A 16,915-nucleotide genomic window follows, 5' to 3' on the forward strand; every position below is an offset into this window, starting at 1 on the left:
TGTCTCTCCCTTTTTTCAAATAAAAAAATAAATCTTAAGAAAGAAAAGGATCTGGCACCTCAGCCTCATGGTCCATTGTCTGTTCTCAACCTGGTCCACACCAAAACTGGCCCGTGTCTCCAGGCCAGGCAGGCCGCAGCCCTGTCACTTTTCAATCCCTCTCAGATCAGCATGAAGAGTGGAAAAAGACCCTGCAGATGGTTTTTGAAACTCATAAACATAAGAGACGCCCCCACAGAGCTCCAAATCACTGATACATTTATTCAAGGGAAACAGGGTCAATTTCTTACCAGGAACTTTTAAAATGGGGAGGACTAGAGACATTGATCTGCTTACTGCTGGCCGCTCACAACTTCACAGGTAAGCAGGTCCTTCATGAGGCACCACATGGGAGACGAGTGGCAGACGAGGGACACAGCCTGACAAATCACATGATTTTCCATTCCGAGCAGGTGTTGCCCGCCCGTCAGGAGGGTAGTGTTGAGAAGCATGAAGGCAGGACCCAGCGTCCGCCTCCGGGCACAGGCCTACACAGGACGGCGGCCTATGTACAAAGCAGGGATGTGACACTGCTCCCGGCTTAGCCACAGATGACATTGGGGCCCATGGTGAGGTGTCTGTGGAGTTGGGGAGTGAGGAGGTGGAACGTGACCCCGCCAGTCTTTCTTCCCCCACCCCAAGCTTCCATAAGCCATTTTCTGGTCTTTGCCAAGGCAGACCAAGCACTCTGACAAGGAAGGGGATTCTGCTCTAATTCCCACCCCCATTTCCCCTTCCTAGGCCCAACAAGGGCCCCAGCCCAATGGGCAAAACTCCCCTCCCCCACCAGACCCTACTTCTGGACAGACACGTGGCAAATGTGGAAAGTGAAGGCCTTCTCTGGGCAGGATCCGCCCAGGCGTCATTGGCTGGAGCTGTCTTGAGCCATCCCGAGATGCTCGGGCCTTGCTGCGGAGGCCAGGTGGATGGTGTTTTCTTGGTTGATTCAGGCTACTCCAGGGCAAAACATGATCCTGATGACACCCGGCGGAAAAGCAGGCTGGAGCCACGGAAGAGCTGACCCTGAGGAAGGTGTGAGGCGTCAGCTCGGGCCCCAGCAAGGAACCTCCCCAAAGGGACGCCTTGCCCCTCTGACTCAGAGCCCCATGTTTAGGCCCAGACAGTCCAAGTGCTGGAAGAAGTGTGTCCACAGCTCCTGGCTGCCTCCCTGCCAGGCCACTACTCAACTTCACTGCCAGGCAAGCAAAAGCCAGAGAAAGACAAGTCCTGCCTTGACCAGAAGCTGGGTTGAGTGGCCTAACACCTAACACCGCTCCCCCAGGCCGCGGATCTCCCATAGAGGGTCGGGTGGCCTCTCACTTCCCTGACTGGCCCAGGAAGATGTTGTTGGGCTTCACCACCAAGCACATGGGCCAGAGCCTCCTCATTCTCATCTGAATCTTTCAGGCCTGGTCTGATGTGCAGTTTGTCTGGATGCAGACTTGATTCTTTTTGAAGTAAGGGCCTTAAGCCATGTGTCGCTATTCTCTGCCCAATCTACTCATGGCAATAGATTCCCCAAATCCCCGTCCTCCCATGTGGAGCACACACATCAGTCTCTGATGGGTATGACAAACAGTGGGAAAGCCTCCCCGACAGCCTCTCACCTGTACACTCAGGTACTTCCAGCAGTGAATCCAGGACTTAAACACCGGGGAGTAAGGGGGGAGCCCGGCCTGCAGCCTGCGCAGGAAGGAGACTGTGTGTCAGACCCAAGAGCACAGGCAGAGGTCAGCTATGGAGCTGTCCTCTGTACAAACCCCCAACCCCACCCTGAGGACACAGGCTTTGCCCATGGGGCCTGGTGTGGAAGAAGCAGGACACCCAGCAAGTCGGGCCCCGCCACAGCCCAGGAGGAAAGGCCTGACTGGGTGCTCAGTGGAGGGGCACAAACCTACCCGCAGTTGTTCACTGCCATGAGATCGCCGACCAGCAGGAAGGGGTAAGTCAGCATGCTCACAGCAATCTGCAACCCAGAGACACTGGAGTGACCCCTGCTCTGGCCCCAGCCACTTCCCAGCCACCCCCAGGGGCACTGGTGGGGTGGAGCTTGGTGGCAGCAGATTCACTTACCCCCATCACAAACTTGGTGTAGCTCCGGATGGCCAGGGCCTGGCTGAACTGAGGGCACAAAGGAGGGGTGGGTTGCCACAGGCCCCAACATGGATTCCCCTCACCCCCCACACCCTTAAAATACATACTGCCTCCCTTGCAGGGCCAACCAGCTGTCGCCATGGCTACTGCTGGAGCCGAGATGTCTCAGCTACCCCAGCTTGCTCATTCTGAGCATGCATGGTGGTAGCAGCTCATCCACCCACCCACCTGGCTCATGAGACAGGGTGGAGCTACAGACAGGGACCACTGCAGGCAGGCTGGGTATCTACCCAACCCTCTAGTTCACTCAAGCAGACCAGTTAGGACTTGGCACGCCAAGTTAGAGGATCATTCAGAATCCACACAGGGACTGGTTGAGGTCATTCTGGTACTGCGGTCCCTAGGCCCCTTGCCTGACTTTCTTGTCTTCCTGGGCAATCTTCTCTGTCAGATGTCTGCCTGCCAGGAGCTCAGCGTCTCCTATCCCTGCCCTCAAGACCACAGGTCAGCCATCTGACATCCAGTGGTTTCTTCAACAAGCGCATCACTGAAGGCCTGAGCCCTCCCATAAGAGCTGACCTGGAGAGACCTATGTATATGCCAGGCTTATGGGCCACCGGGGACAAATTGTGGTAAATCTGAGCTATACACGTCCTGACTGATCTCCAAATCTCCTGGGAGGCAGCCCCAGCCTGGCCCAGCCCGGCCCAGTCCAGGTCTTGCCCTGCCTGTGGGTTCCAGTGGCTGACTCTAAGGAGCCTGTTAATCCTGGCCCTCATTATTGCTCCTCCTGCTCTTAAGATTGTGGAAAGCCTAAAGGCAAGGCTAAAGGATGGTCACTCTCAGGGCTTCTCCCTGAGCTCCCATCACAGGTGTGTGACTCAAAGCAGCTTTACCCAGAGACATGCAGTCCACAAATGCCTGCCAGGTCTGTGGACCCATCTAGATGGACTATTGCCCCGTGAGGTCATTTCCCACACAACCCTGTCCTTCCTCCTCCAAGGCTAAGTAGACCCCAAGGTCACCCAGGCCCCTCCACCCCAACCCCTCACCCTCAGAGTCCAGGGCTCAGAGTCCCAGAGTCCTGAGCCTGCCCTGGACCCTGGGCATCATCAGTACACAAAAAGAACAAGAAGTCCTTGCTCCAACCAACCTGGGAGCCTGGATTCTGGTCGTTCCCCAGCCCCCCTGGGGTGTCACTCACGCTGTCATCCACCAGGTAGGCATTGATGAAGTGGGCCAGCAGGTTACAGCCCCACAAGAAAACCACATCGCCCAGGAGGTGAGGGATTAAGCCACTACAAAACAAGGTGAGCAAACATGAGCAGGCTCGGGGAGGGCAAGGGAATTGTTCCTGGAGGCTCCCACACCCAGGAAGCCAGCAGGGATCTTTCAAGCTCCGAAGGCCAGCATGTCCAGCGGCAGAACATCAGGAAGTGGGCCTGCAGGGCTGTGTGGCCAGTGGCAACCATGCTAAGCAGGCAGGCCCTTCTCCTGTAAGCAGTGCCAGGCCACACCTGACTCTGCAGGTTAGTTCACCTCCCACGAGCAAACCACAGATGCTGGGCATCAAGCCAGGAACGTCTGTGAGAGGCTTGACGCCTTCCCCTGCTCTTTACACAACAAGCTCTCAGTTCACATGTCTCAGTGCACCTGCTCTTCTCAGCCCCAGGAATCAGCAGGGCAGGTTCCCTGAGCACTCTCCAGGGCTCCTCAGGGACTGTGTAGAATGGGGCTTCTGGGAGGTCCTCCAGCACCACAGCCCTTGGAAGGGGGAGGCAGGACTCTCCTTTCTGCATTTGTAAAAATCTGACTACTCCCTGGAAAGTTCAAAAGCAATGCAGTATGTAAGGGGAGAGTCTTGAAGTTGTCACAACTGGCATCCACTGGGCCAGGTGCAGTAGCTTAGCAGCTGAAGTCCTCGCCTTGCATGTGCCAGGATTTCATATGGGCGTCAGTTCTAATCCCAGCACTTCCCATCCAGCTCCATAGGAAAGCAATAGAGGATGGCCCAAAGCCTTGGGAATCTGCACCCACGCAGGAAACCCAGAAGAAGCTCCTGGCTCCTGGCTTTGGATCGGCTCAGCTCCAGTCATTGCAGCCGCTTGGGGAGTTAATCAATGGATGGAAGATCTTCCTCTCTGTCTTGCCTTCTCTCTGTATATCTGACTTTCCAATAAAAAATAAAATCTTAAAAACAAACAAACAAAAACGCATCCGGAGGGTAGGGGCAAGGCTGCTGCTGAACAGCCCTGGGCAGTTTCTTAACCTCGACTGCTGACAGTGTTGTGTGCACAAGGAGCCATTCTCACACACTGCCACGTCCCTTTGTGTGTCTGTGCATGTGTAGACAAGGGAGCACATGCCTGCCCTCGGACCTGGCGCTTCACACCTTGAAGCAGTGAGTGGTGCCAGGTGCCATCTTTCCCCTTCTGCTCTGGGTGTGACTGGGAGTCCCACACAGCAAGGCCGTCTTACTTATCTCTTGGGTTCTTCCTCCCCCCAGCCGTCACTTTGTAAGGTAAAGACACAATAGTACACGCGCTACCGCCAAGACCTGACAAGGCAAAACACTGGCATGTGCGTTACACCCGGCTCCTGGGTTCTGTCTGTGGTTTTCTTTCTGAGAACGCACCTCAAGTAGCAGGTTCTGTTAGGGTGAACTAAAGTGGAGGTGGGAGAAGTGAGTGCCTGAGACTGCAGACATCGATCCTGGCCATGCAGCAGCCCCTGGGAACCAGCTCCTTCTGGCTTTTAAAGACAAGAATCATGGATTGCTCAGTGTTCAGTATGAACACCCAGTTTCTCAGAAATGTTTGGACAAAGAGCCCATTAGTTCAAGCCAGCTGTGAGGTCCCAGATGCGTGGCCACATCTTCCATCTGTGAGGCCAAGACTACCCAGTGCCAGGATCACAAAGACCAGCCCAGCATGGGAGCCGTGACCTGAGCAGCTTTGGTGCAGAGGCGCCCAGTATTTGGACACGCGTGGAGCTCTCCGGGACTGGCTGAGGTGCTCAGGCTGAAGCAGAAACCTGGGGTTAGTGTGAGGCCAGTAGTTGTGGCCTGTGATGTCAGGAATGCACGTGTTAGAAGAGCCATGCCTGCGGCCGTGATGGGGAGGGTAAACTCACGTACACAAAGAATCCCAGCAGCCCCTCCTCTTTGAAAATCTTCCCAATGGAGCTCAGGACACCGCTGTGAAGAGGATGGGAGAGAGAAACAGGGTCACCCAGTCACTTCCCAGAAGCCCACCCTGGCTGGGAGCACAGCCCAAGAGCTATCCTCAGGTCCCAGCAGGCCTGGCCATGGTGTGAAGAAGGACTCTGTGACCAGGAAGGGCCCCAGTGGGGAAGACAAAGCGCTCCTCTAGGTGAGGGTCACTCAGTTCATGGAGCCCTAGTTGTCCTCTCCTGCCATTTCGTGCGGGACTCGGAGTGAGGCACCAAGCACCCAGCTCAAGCCATGGCTCTTGGGGCAGGCCCTCCTTATTGGCTGGCCGAGAGAAGGAGAAATGGCTAGTGGAGATAATCACCTTCCAGGGGGCCAGAGCAGGAGCCCAGGGCCCTGCAGCCTAGTACCCTGCAGCCTACGGGAATTCAGAGGACAGGATGCCACAGCCTTTACCAGGTGTGAAAGGCAGAGTGCCTCTGTAACAGCCTGAGTTGAGGCCAGGGCAGGAACTGGCCTGGCCCGTAGGGGGGATGCTCACAGCTTGTGAAAGGGACGATCTGGCAGAAGGAGGTGGCCAGAGCCAAATCCCTGGTCTGGGCCTCCACTGGGGCTCTGAGCCAGGTTACTCTCTCCTGGCTCCAACTCCAACCTCGCAATCAGACCAGGCATGCTGCCTGGGTAAGTTTCCCATTTGGTAAACCCAAAATGAGGCACACGGCAGTGGAGATTTCTGGGGTGGGGTGTGGTGTAGAGGAAAGCTGGGCATGTCTTCCTGCCACAGGACTACAGGACGCGCCCCCTGTCCTGCACAGTGCCTCACACGGGTCACGGGCAGAACTGCTACAATAAGAGTCACATCAACATGGGCATACCTGGTACCCAACTCAGGGCCAGAGTGGCAGAGCTAGGGATTATACAGCCACAAGTGAAGGGCCAAGCCCCAGGCCCACAGGGCAGATGGCTTCCTAAGAGAGGATGAGAAGAGCTTCATCCAAGCCAGGATCTATACTGACTGGAGAGTTCATCAGGGTCCAGCGGGGACCCCACTCATCCTAAGCAGCAGGACCAGCCCTGGGGGCAGACTCCAATCCCACTCACCCCTCTGCAAGGCATCTAGGCTCATCTAGCGCAGCCCCTGATAAGAGATGGAGAAGAGAAAGTGTCCCAGCTCTCTGCTGTGGAAGCTACTAGCACATTCCTCTGCCGCCAGGCTGAGCCATTATACAGAGCCAGGCCAGAAAATGTGCAGGACTGCCACCTGCCAGTCCCGCCTGAAGGGGAACACAATTACCCACCTGTACTTGGCCTCTCGTCCCACAAACTGGACCATGCAGCGCATTGAGATAACTGAGGGCAAGAAAACACAGGGGTGACATGCAGGACACAGCCTATGACTCCACAGCCATAAAGAGCCTGGTGCGGTGTCATGAGCCCAGGTACCAGGGCCTGTGGGATTCCATCCCACACCGTGTCCTTCACCTGGGGAGGGGCCAGCTCCCTTTGGACCATCTCTCCTTGAAAGAGATCTAGTGAGGTCCTCCCCACCCCCATCCCTTCCTTGCCAGTCACCAGGGTCACCCACAGCCTCCGGGGGGCTCACCGTGCAGGGGGTGAGCCAGCATGCGGGACACACACTGCATCATCATCTCGTACAAAGTCTGAAAGTGAGCAGAGGGTGGGGACTCGGTCAGGCTTGTCTTGGGGCTGGATACTTGGGGGTGAGGGAGGAGGAGCTACAAGCTGAGGGAGAACATAGGGGACCCCCACCCTCAAGGGGGTCTACCAAAGATGGCTTTATCAGCTACGCATCCCAACCCACTCCTCCTAGGAGTGCTGCTGGGTCCGGGCCAGGCTTCCTCCACACCTCACCCCTTTCCCTCCTCCCAACACACAGGGACCCGACTCCCTCACTCTTCAGGGACCTGCCCGTCTCGATGACAAGGAATTGCCAGACACCCTCTCCTTCTCCAGCTGTAGTGCCCACCTCCTTCACCACTTTTCTCAGAGAAGTCTTCATGTCATCCTTGTTGGAAACCTGCTCCATCTCATCCGGAGGGAAAACCTGCCACACGAGCACAGAAGAGGGCCACAGTCTCACCCGGGCAGCACCTGAGATGGCCTTGTCACTTCTGTGTGTCTGGGCTTCTCAGGGAACGCCCGGCCTGTGGCCCGGAGAAACAGCAAGGATTTCTGTGGTACTGGGGCTTGGGAACAGCAGAGGACTATGGGACCCTGCCAAGTACAATGCTCGGTGTGTGATCACCAGGGTCTGGGGCCCCCCACCAGGCCAGGGAAGGAGAAGCAGCATCGGGGCACCTGGGAACTTAGGGCAGCAGGAGCCTGGATGACAGGTCCTGCCTTCCCTGGGACTCACCTTCTTCATGCTGCCCCGGGTCACAGTGGAGAGGGCGTTGGACATGAGCCGAGGGCTGAGGCCTCGGAACAGCCCTATCTTCCCATCCACTTGCACGATGTACTTGGCTGTAAGAGAGCAGAGGTGGCAACGTCACAAACAGCCAGGGCACCCACTCCTGGGTCACTTGCACACGTGGTCAGTCCCTTGAGTCACGCTGCCAACTAGAGATGTGGGAAGGGATTGTTGGAAATAGTCCCGTTCCCCAGATCTTCTGCTGCTTCTAGCCCATTTCACTTTGTACAACCTCCAAAACCAGGCCTGCCCTCGCCTTGCACGCGCCCATATGGGTGCAGCCCTGCTTGTCAACCAGCTCCCTGCTTGTGACCTGGGAAAACAGTAGAGGACGGCCCAAAGCCTAGGGAACCTGCACCTGTGTGGGAGACCCAGAAGAAGCTCCTGGCTCCTGGCTTTGGATAGGCTCAGCTCTGGTCATTGCGGCCACTCAGGGAGTGAATGTCAGACGGAAGGCCTTCCTCTCTGTATATCTGACTTTCCAATAAACAAATAAATCTAAAACAAACAAACAAACAAACCCTCTAAAACCAACCTCTAACTAGTGAGTTCACCCATTTTCTCTCTTTTTTTGGCTTTGAGAAGCCTACCTAGTAAACAGCTGTGGTTCCCCAAGCCCACTACCTGCAGGAGGCAGCCCAGAAGCCAAATTTGTTGCTCAGAAATTGTTTTTTTCTCATGGAAAAGAAAAATTCCACAGGCAGCGATAAAGCCTGAAACTTGAGGGGAAAAAGTCAAAGCAAGGGTTCCTGGACATACCATGGCCAGCGCAACCCCCTCCTGATCCTGCGTCATTCCTGGGCCGTCCTGGGCCCCTGCCAGGATTTATCAGCCAAAGAAAAAATGAGAGTGTGGAGGAATGACTAACAGACACACCAATGTGCTACTCCACCAGCAATACCTACAGGGTCAGAATGTTATCTTGGCCTGGTGCAATAGCCTAGTGGCTAAAGTCCTTGACTTGAATGTGCCAGGATCCCATATGGGTGCTGGTTCTAATCCTGGTGGCCCTGCTTCCCATCCAGCTCCCTGCTTGTGGTCTAGGACAGCAGTCGAGGATGGCCCAAAGCCTTGGGACCCTGCACCCACATGGGAGACCAAGATGAGACTCCTGGCTTCATATCAGATCAGCTCCAGCTGTTGTGGCTGCTTGAGGAGTGAATCAACGGATAGAAGATCTTCCTCTCTGTCTCTCCTCCTCTCTGTGTATCTCACTTTCCAATAAAAAAAAAATGAAATCTTAAAAAAAAAAAAAACATATGTTCCAAAAAAGCCACCTATTTTTATAAACCTGGGGACCCGTGCAGCTCACAGAATCTTCTTTCCACGTGCTCCTCTCCCTCCTGACTCCTGTCTCACCTCTCCAGCACCGCTCAGAGGCAAGAAGCACATGGGCCTTTTTCTCCCCACAACATGCCTGCCAGCCCAGCCACCTGCCGGCCCAGCTCCCATAGGGCTGACAGCGGCTGGACCTGTACATGCAGTTTCTGCAGTGGAGAACAGAGGGCAGGCAGGCAAGCCCACCTCATGTGGGAGCAGGAAGGTCTGCTTGGGGGAGGGGAGGTCCCAGGAAGCACAATGGAACTCTCAGACAAAGCCCGGAACATAACATGAGCAAAACACTCCCTGACGCCCGTCTGACACACCCACTAGCAAGCCAGGGTACAGGGCGGTGTGGTGGCTCAACTGGCTAATCCCCTGCCTGCAAGCGCAGGCATCCCACATGGGTGCTGGCTTGTGTCCTGACTGCTCTGTTTCTGATCCAGCTTCCTGTCTGTGGCCTGGGAAAGCCGTGGAGGACGGCCCAAAGCCTTGGGACCCTGCAGCTGTGTGGGAGACCTAGAGGAAGCTCCTGGCTCCAGATTGGCTCAGCTCCAGCTGTTGCGGCCATTTAGGGAGTGAACCAAAGGATAATGGATGGAAGAGATTTCTCTTCATAACTCTTCTCTGTAAATCTGCCTTTCCAATAAAAATAAATAAATCATTAAAAAAAAAGCCAGGGTAAGGACACCTATTTGTTCCCACTTCCCAGGTGAGTAATAAACAAGAGAGGAGAAAGAGATGCAGAAAGGCCTGCTAAGAGGAGCTCTCCCCATGAGTCACACAGCATGCCCCTTGGCCCCTCGCGTGCAGCTCCATCCCAACACAGCAGGAGCAGGTCCTGCCTGCACACTCTGAAGACAGGGCACTGGGTCAGCTCTGCTCGACCCTGAGGCTGCTCACAGCACAGTCTATATTGGCCCAAAACCCAGAGACCTCAAGGAAGGGTGCTGTAGTCCACCACTGCAGGTGCTTAAAACCCAGCATCATCTGCATGCTGGCTTTGCCATACTGCAACAAGGGCATCTTCCCTCTTCTGTGCTAACTCCTATATGCCGACAAGCTTTTAGTAAAAACAAAAATACATTTCCCCACAAAGCAGCAGGTTCTGCATGGCCCTAGACTGCGCTCAACAACACGCGGTGAGAGCAGCACCAGAAGAGAAACAGAACATCAACCGTGTGTATAGTGGAGAGGGGGACATGGAGGCCAAGCCCCGAGTGATGCAGTAAGAAAGAAAGACATTCAGAGAACATTCTGGTCCGTGCAGACAGCTCAGAAGGGTAGAGGTGACAGAATCACAGGGGCCTGGCCTGGAAGCACCGGCTGGCCATGAACACGGACAGAGAATGCACGTTCAAAGAGGGCAAGGTGAGGCCTGGGGGTGGAGCAGCATTGGTGCACTGGAGAAGGATCTGGCCAGGAGGCACCTGTGGCCATGAGCAGCAGAGGTGGAAGGCGGCCTTCTTGGGGCAGGCAGAGCCAGCAGGGCCAGGGCAGGAACACAGGCAGGGAGACTACACCATTGGAGAAGGGAGATGTCTACCCGGGCTCAGCCGGGAGTGAGAGGAGCCAGGGTTCAACATCAATGACTAGGGGGCACTGTGATGTGCAGGTGCTATGCCATGGGGACAGTGTGGAAGCTGGGCAGAAATGAGTCCGCGGACCCCACAGGGCTCAGAAGGCAGCTACCCTGCTTGAGAGGCACTTGGCAGGTGTGAGAGGCTCCAGGCTGCACTGTTGCCACCGCCGGAGGGAGGTGGGGAGAGTGCCCCGGGGCCAGCTGCACCCTCTCCCCACCTGAGGCCTCTCTGCATCGGCGCATCACTCACCATAGGTGAAGAAGCTCGGCAGATACAGGACCTTCCTCCCCAGCACGTTGGTCCCAAGGGTGGGGGGCATCGGCTCATGACCCACCTTGAGGATTAACAGAGACAAAAAGGCAGGCTCTGCTGTCATCCAGGAACACGGCTTCTCCTCGTCCGCGGGTCTCCGGCTCCTCTCCCACAGACCCTAACGCTGCCCACGCTCCCCTTCAGAACGTAGTAGAGCCTGTGCCAGTGTCTGCCACTCCAACCACACACCCAGTCTGGCCCTCCCATTCACAGGGGTGGCATTGCCACCTGCTCCCCAAACACTTTCTGCACTGGTGTGCCAAGCTGTCATCATGCCTCAGGCCAGGGCCAACATGATCCTCATTTTTACGACGTAACGCTCAGTGCAACAGAAGCACTCTTGAGAGAAGGGGCGGTCTCTGCTGCCAGACGGCGGGCAAGGGGTGCGGAAGCAGAGGCCTGTGTCTCTCCCTCCTGCCGAGGGGTTGGGGCACCAGGCCAGCTGGCCCACGGACCAGAGCAGTTCCTCTAGGATGTGGGAGCAGTGGGAACAGTAAGTCAGGAGGCTCTGTCTCAGAGGCTGGATTAGGCTGCTGGCAGCACTTTTCTGGTTCTTTCTTTTCACGTTAGCCATGCATGTCTCTTGGAAAGCTCAGGTTACCCCTGGCAGACTGATTCTGAGCTTTGTGACAGGTTACAAATTGTAGATTAAAGATGCCCTGGTTATGGGAACCATCTTAAAAAAAATATTTCAACGGGCAGGGGGGCAAGATGGGCAAGTCAGCTGACCCAAGCAAACAGCCCTCCCCTTCTTGGTTAGAGGCAGAGGGTCTGAGTTGAGCTTGCTTCTCTCAAATGTGAGCAGCATTCTCTTAATTCCCCCGAGCCCTGTGTAGCTCGTCACTATACTGCCCAGCCGAGTGGCATAAGCCTATCTCCCCTCACCCCGGGTCCCGAGGTCCCTAAATCAAGTCTATCTGCTGAACTTGTAAAGGTACACCCTGGCTCCGTGTTGTCCCCACTCCTCTCACTGCCAAGCTTGAATTACTGGTTCCCAAACCATGCTCAACTCCTTTGATCCCCAAATCTGTGAACCAAGTGCCCCAACCACACCCACACCCAGAGGCCCTCTGATTCTGGCAACCCAAATCCACTGTCTTCTAACCTCCAACTCTTCAAACCTAATACCCACAAACCCTGATCTAAGGCCCCGCATTCTCACTCACTCCATCTATGCACCCCACATCTGCCCCCTGACAACCACCTTTTGGAAAGAGGTTACCAATTCCACAGTATACCCATTAAGATCTCATTCTGAGTACCCACACACAGAGCCACCTGGAATTCAAATCAGATAGGCCATTCCATTGCCCCATCCCCACCCCTTCCCATCCTTTGGAGTTTCTTATTCACCAAATGTCAACTTTCCTTTCAAACCTGCCAACCAAATCCACCACTGTGCAACTTCCCCCTGGAAGACTCATCCACCCTTTGCACTGGGGTGCCTATGGCCCAGATATACCCACCTGCCTCCCAGAAGCCCCAGCCCCCACCCAATTTCACTCCCTCAGCTCCCAATTCTCATCTCAGTCACCTCTGGTTCCCCCAAATCTGCATTCTCTACTGCTCTAAACACGTTCCTAATCCTGCAAGAACACTCACCCCCAAATCACATCTGGGTGTCAGTCTGGGTGGTCACCTGGAATCTCAAGGTCACCCCACTCTGCAGACCCTAGAATTTGATACTGCCCCATTCTCCTGCTTTCTAGAGGGACTTAACCTCCCACACTCTCTCAAGTTCAATTTTGTCGGACAGTGAAATCCGACACCCACTTGCGTCAATTCAAATCCAACCTCAAATCTCAGGTGGGTCCCTGTCCCAACTGTTACTTGCACACCCCTTCTTCCCAACAGGACAATCCTGGCCTGAACCAAACCAGCAAACTAAGCCTCTCAGTCACGCCCACCTCCGCTGGCCAAAGAACGCTGCGTTCCAGCCCACGGGTGCCTTTTCTCCCACAACCAGCTTTCATCTGCATGGCACTGCCAGACACCACCAAAGACCTCCAATTGTCCAGGGAGCCCTCAATTCTAGAGACATCTCCAGTGGCTCTCAATCCCCGCCAGCCGCTATCCACCCTGCCCCATTCCAGGACTGCCTGCCAGCCCCTCCTCCCGGAGGCCAGCACTGGCCATTCCCACCCCACCCCACCCCTGCCTTCCATTTTCTTCTCTACATGCGTCATCCCCTTCCCCCTAAAGCCTCCACTTCCCTCCACCATTGCGCCTCCTGGAGCTGTTCCCCTCCAGCAGAACCCACCCACCTCCTCCCACCAAATCCCAAGTAAACCGATGGCTCTCCCGCTAACATTCTCGGTTTTGGCTCTTTCCTACAATCCACGAAAACCAATACTTCCGTCCTTTCCTCTGCACCCTGAATTTAATGTCCTTCCCTCCTTAACGCCATGCCTTTGTCCCCCCCCCCCCCCCCAAGCCGCATTTAAACTCGTCCCTGTTAATTCAGGACCTTGGCAGCCCTGCGTCCCTCATCATCTAAACATGGCCTCGGCCTCCAGCTCTCCTCCCCCACCCATCTGCCAAAAGTTCTCACCCTCCTCCCAGCCCCCCAGCTTCTTTCCTCGCCCCAAATGGGCTGCCCTGCCCGAGCCCACTGCACCGTTCCCAAACTCATCTCTCCGTTCCCATCTCCTTCCCCGAAGGCTCAAGGCGCCTGGCTCCTTCCAGGCTCCCCCAAATGCGACACTTCCACGCCATCATCCCCTCCGCTGTGCGCGCAGGTCCGTCCCCCTGCATTCCCAAATCCCCTATCCGGCTCCCTCCGCTTCCGCCCCCTTCCCTCGCCCCCAAAACCCAGCACGCGCCCCAAATCGTCGCCATTCACTCTTCCGCCAGAATTCGGGCCTGTCACCTGGATGAGCAGCTTCACGTAGAGCAGCGGGTGGCTGAGCGCCGTCACGCCCGCTCCCAGCGCCACGAAAAGGGCCTCGGTGGTCGGGGCGTTGTCCCCGGAGCCCAGGCCCCCGGACGCGCCGTCCATCCTGCGGGCAGAGGGCTGCGCCGCGGGCCGCGGGTGGCGCGGGTGTGCACGGTGCGCGGGCGGTGGGTCGCGAGCCCGCGCTTCGACCCCCGCCGCCGCTCCGCCGCGAGCTCCAGCGCCAGCTCCGGCTCCCGCCATCCCCGCGGCGCCGCCGCGAGCCCAGGGCGCCACTTCCGGGTCCGAAGCCCCCATGGCGCGGGGCGGCGAGGTCACTCCCCGTCACGTGGCGCGAGGCCACGCCCCCCAGGGGCGGAGTCGGAGCGCACCACTCGCGGTCGCGGGGGAGCGTGGAATTTGTGGCGGCGGTGTGCGCGCGCCGGGCTCAGGCCTCGTCGCGGGCTCGGAGCCTGGACACGTGCTGGGCTGTGAGCCAGGGGCCGGTGGTCGAGGCGCTAGAGGCGGCAGGCGTGGGAGCTGTGATGGCCGCCGCCGGCCGTCACGCCCCATCCCCCTGTCCCCGGAATGCCAAAGTGCGGCGGGGGCGGGGCTCGGCGGCTCCAGCAGCCCAGACGCCCCCAAAATGGTGGTAGGCGCTTTCAGGCCCCCTCCTTCGGTTCAGGAGCGATCTCCGCAGTCCCGGGCCCGCCCCTTTGCGGCCCAGGTCCGGGTCGCCGCGCCTGCGGGGGGCCTGTGCGTGCCCGACCTCTCGCTGCAGCCCGGGCCCTGGGTGGGTCGCCGCTTCTGCTCCCAAGTCCACAGCTGGCTTAGCTGGAGGATAGGCCAGTGTCTCCTTGGCTGGCTGTGCCAGGCTCCCGTCATCACTCGTAAAAGCAGGGACTTAAAAACTAGCCCTTTAGTCACAGCTTCTGAAGGGCTTCACACGTGTGGTACCACCCCGCAAAGAAAGATGAAGCAACGACGGTGTGCTCTTTGCACTGGTTCCTCGGACCCTAGAGGCAACTGAGAGGCCGCGATGGGAGACCTGTCCCTTGGCCTGCCTTGGCTTGCGCTCACCTATTGGTGAGAAAATTCTGGAAACAGTCGTCTGCGTTCTGCGCTACCCCCTTGCCACTGCGCACAACTCCTGCTAAAGCTTTGAGCCAGGTTACCTCCCATCTTCCCTCAGGGGCTCCCTGGCGCCTCTGACTTACCAATGTTGGATTCTGCTTCAGCTTTTACTGGAGTCTCAGAGCTCCGGGCATAACCGGAACACCAGAGGAGGAGATGGGGGCTGGAGATTGGCCTCCCCTCCCTGCGTTAAGTTTCTCACAAACAGCTTTTCCTTCCCTGGGTTTTTTCTTCCCCTGCCACCCTCACTTTTTTTTTTGGTCTTAATACACATTTCCTGTGAACTTTGTATGCACTGATTTTTTTTTTCTTTCAAAAAATTGCACCAAAAATGATGTATTTATTTCCTTGTGAACTTTTGAAAGTTTTCACTACTCCAACCCAGGACTGGCAAGGACACCAAGCAAAATAGGAAGAAAATCCTCAATAAAAACAGACTCTGCTGACACAGCCCAAGAGGAACACATTCCTCATTCCCAGAGGAATTGGGAAAAACAGGAAGAGCAGTGCCCTGCCATGGGATGTGAGAAAATAGAGAAAATGCAGAGGGTGGTGGGGAAGTTCACACCCGGACACTGAGCAGATGTGTGTGGGAAGGAAGCTGCGACAACAGCCGGAAGAGAGAAGTGTGCTTCCAGAGATCCTGGAATGCATGACTGGCAGAGCTACGACACTTAGCCCCCAGAAGGTTCTGCCATCCCCAGTACCAGCCACCTTGAAGGGCTCACCGTGATACCCTTGGACTGCCAATCTCCCTGTTAGACTGTAAGCTGTTTGCCAGGGACTGACCTCGACCTGGCATGGTGCCTGGAACGTGGTGGGAACCAAGACATAGTTACTAGAAAACAAGTGGTAAGCAAAATGACTTTTCAGAATGATGCCAAATGGGGCATGCGTCTGACCTAGGGGTTAGGTTGCCATTGGGAGGATAGGGGTGGCAGTGTGATGTCTCAGCAGACTGATCCTTATGCTTCTCCATAGGGGCACTGGTTCAAGTACCAGCTGTCCTGCTTTCGATCCAGCTGTCTGTTAAGGTACCTGGGAAAGCAATGGAGGATGGCCCAAGTAGGGAGTGGACAAGTAGGTGGAAGATCTCTCTCTTTATGTCCCCCCTTCTCTCTGTAAATATATATCTTCCAAATAACAAACAAGCAAATAAATCTTCAAGAAAAAAAAAATTTTACGAGGCCCGGCACGGTAGCCTAGCAGCTAAAGTCCTTGGCTTGAACATGCTGGGATCCCATATGGGCACTGGTTCTGGTCCCAGTAGCCTCGCTTCCCATCCAACTCCCTGCTTGTGGCCTGGTCAAGTAGTGGAGGACAGGCCAAAGCCTTGGTACTCTGCACTCGCATGGAAGACCTGGAGGAGGTTCCGGGCTCCTGGTTTCAGATTGGCTTGGTTCTGGCCGTTGTGGTCACTTGGGCAATGAATCAACAGATGAAAGATCTTTCTCTCTGTCTCTCCTTTTCTCTGTATATTTGCTTTACAATAAAAACAAATAAATCTTAAAAAAAATTTTTTCCATTGCAGTGAGTACATCCCTGGCTTTATTCTCACTTCCAGCTTCCTGCTAATGTGTATCCCTGGCTTTATTCTCACTTCCAGCTTCCTGCTAATGTGTACCCAGTGGGGGCAGCAGCCGATGGCTCAAGTACTTGGGTCCCTGCCACTGATGTGGGAGAGTCAGACTGGGTTCCTGGTCCCAGGTTTTGGCTGTTGTGGGCATGTGGGGAGTAAGCCAATGTTAAAAACTGAGTAGAATTGTTTTTGGTGACAGAATGAAGAAGGCCTATGCATCCAACAGTAGGATCCAACAGTAAGATCCAACAGCAGGAAATTAATAAGAAATGGTGCTTTGCATGTCTTAAGAATTGCCGGAAATGTGACTATGGACCAGCCCAGGCCCCTGGGGTCCTGTGACCAATGATGCTGGAGGGAGAAGGGAAGCAGTGTGTACCCA

The 16,915-nt window shown here is 55.9% G+C and overlaps 1 protein-coding gene across 2 annotated transcripts; it reads right to left on the reverse strand.

The window, feature by feature from the left end:
- Window positions 1-241: 241 nt before the first annotated feature.
- MTCH1 (mitochondrial carrier 1) lies at window positions 242-14,518 on the reverse strand. Of its 2 annotated transcripts, none has more exons than XM_040983292.1 (12): window positions 13,818-14,518; window positions 10,886-10,970; window positions 7,680-7,786; window positions 7,290-7,367; window positions 6,906-6,963; window positions 6,601-6,652; window positions 5,270-5,329; window positions 3,338-3,431; window positions 2,113-2,160; window positions 1,938-2,005; window positions 1,647-1,722; window positions 242-1,062 (listed from the first exon to the last, which is right to left on the reverse strand). In XM_040983292.1, the coding sequence occupies exons 1-12, from the start codon at window positions 14,136-14,138 to the stop codon at window positions 991-993; spliced, it is 1,119 nt and encodes a 372-aa protein (XP_040839226.1). In that variant the 5' UTR covers window positions 14,139-14,518; the 3' UTR covers window positions 242-990. The 2 variants fall into 2 exon arrangements, with proteins under 2 accessions (XP_040839226.1, XP_040839225.1); XM_040983291.1 differs by having other exon boundaries at window positions 3,287-3,431; window positions 13,818-14,244.
- Window positions 14,519-16,915: the final 2,397 nt, after the last annotated feature.

The sequence above is a fragment of the Ochotona curzoniae genome, unplaced genomic scaffold, assembly GCF_017591425.1.
Source record: "Ochotona curzoniae isolate NIBS_2020 unplaced genomic scaffold, NIBS_Ocur_1.0 contig_3819, whole genome shotgun sequence".
Classification (NCBI taxonomy): domain Eukaryota; kingdom Metazoa; phylum Chordata; class Mammalia; order Lagomorpha; family Ochotonidae; genus Ochotona; species Ochotona curzoniae.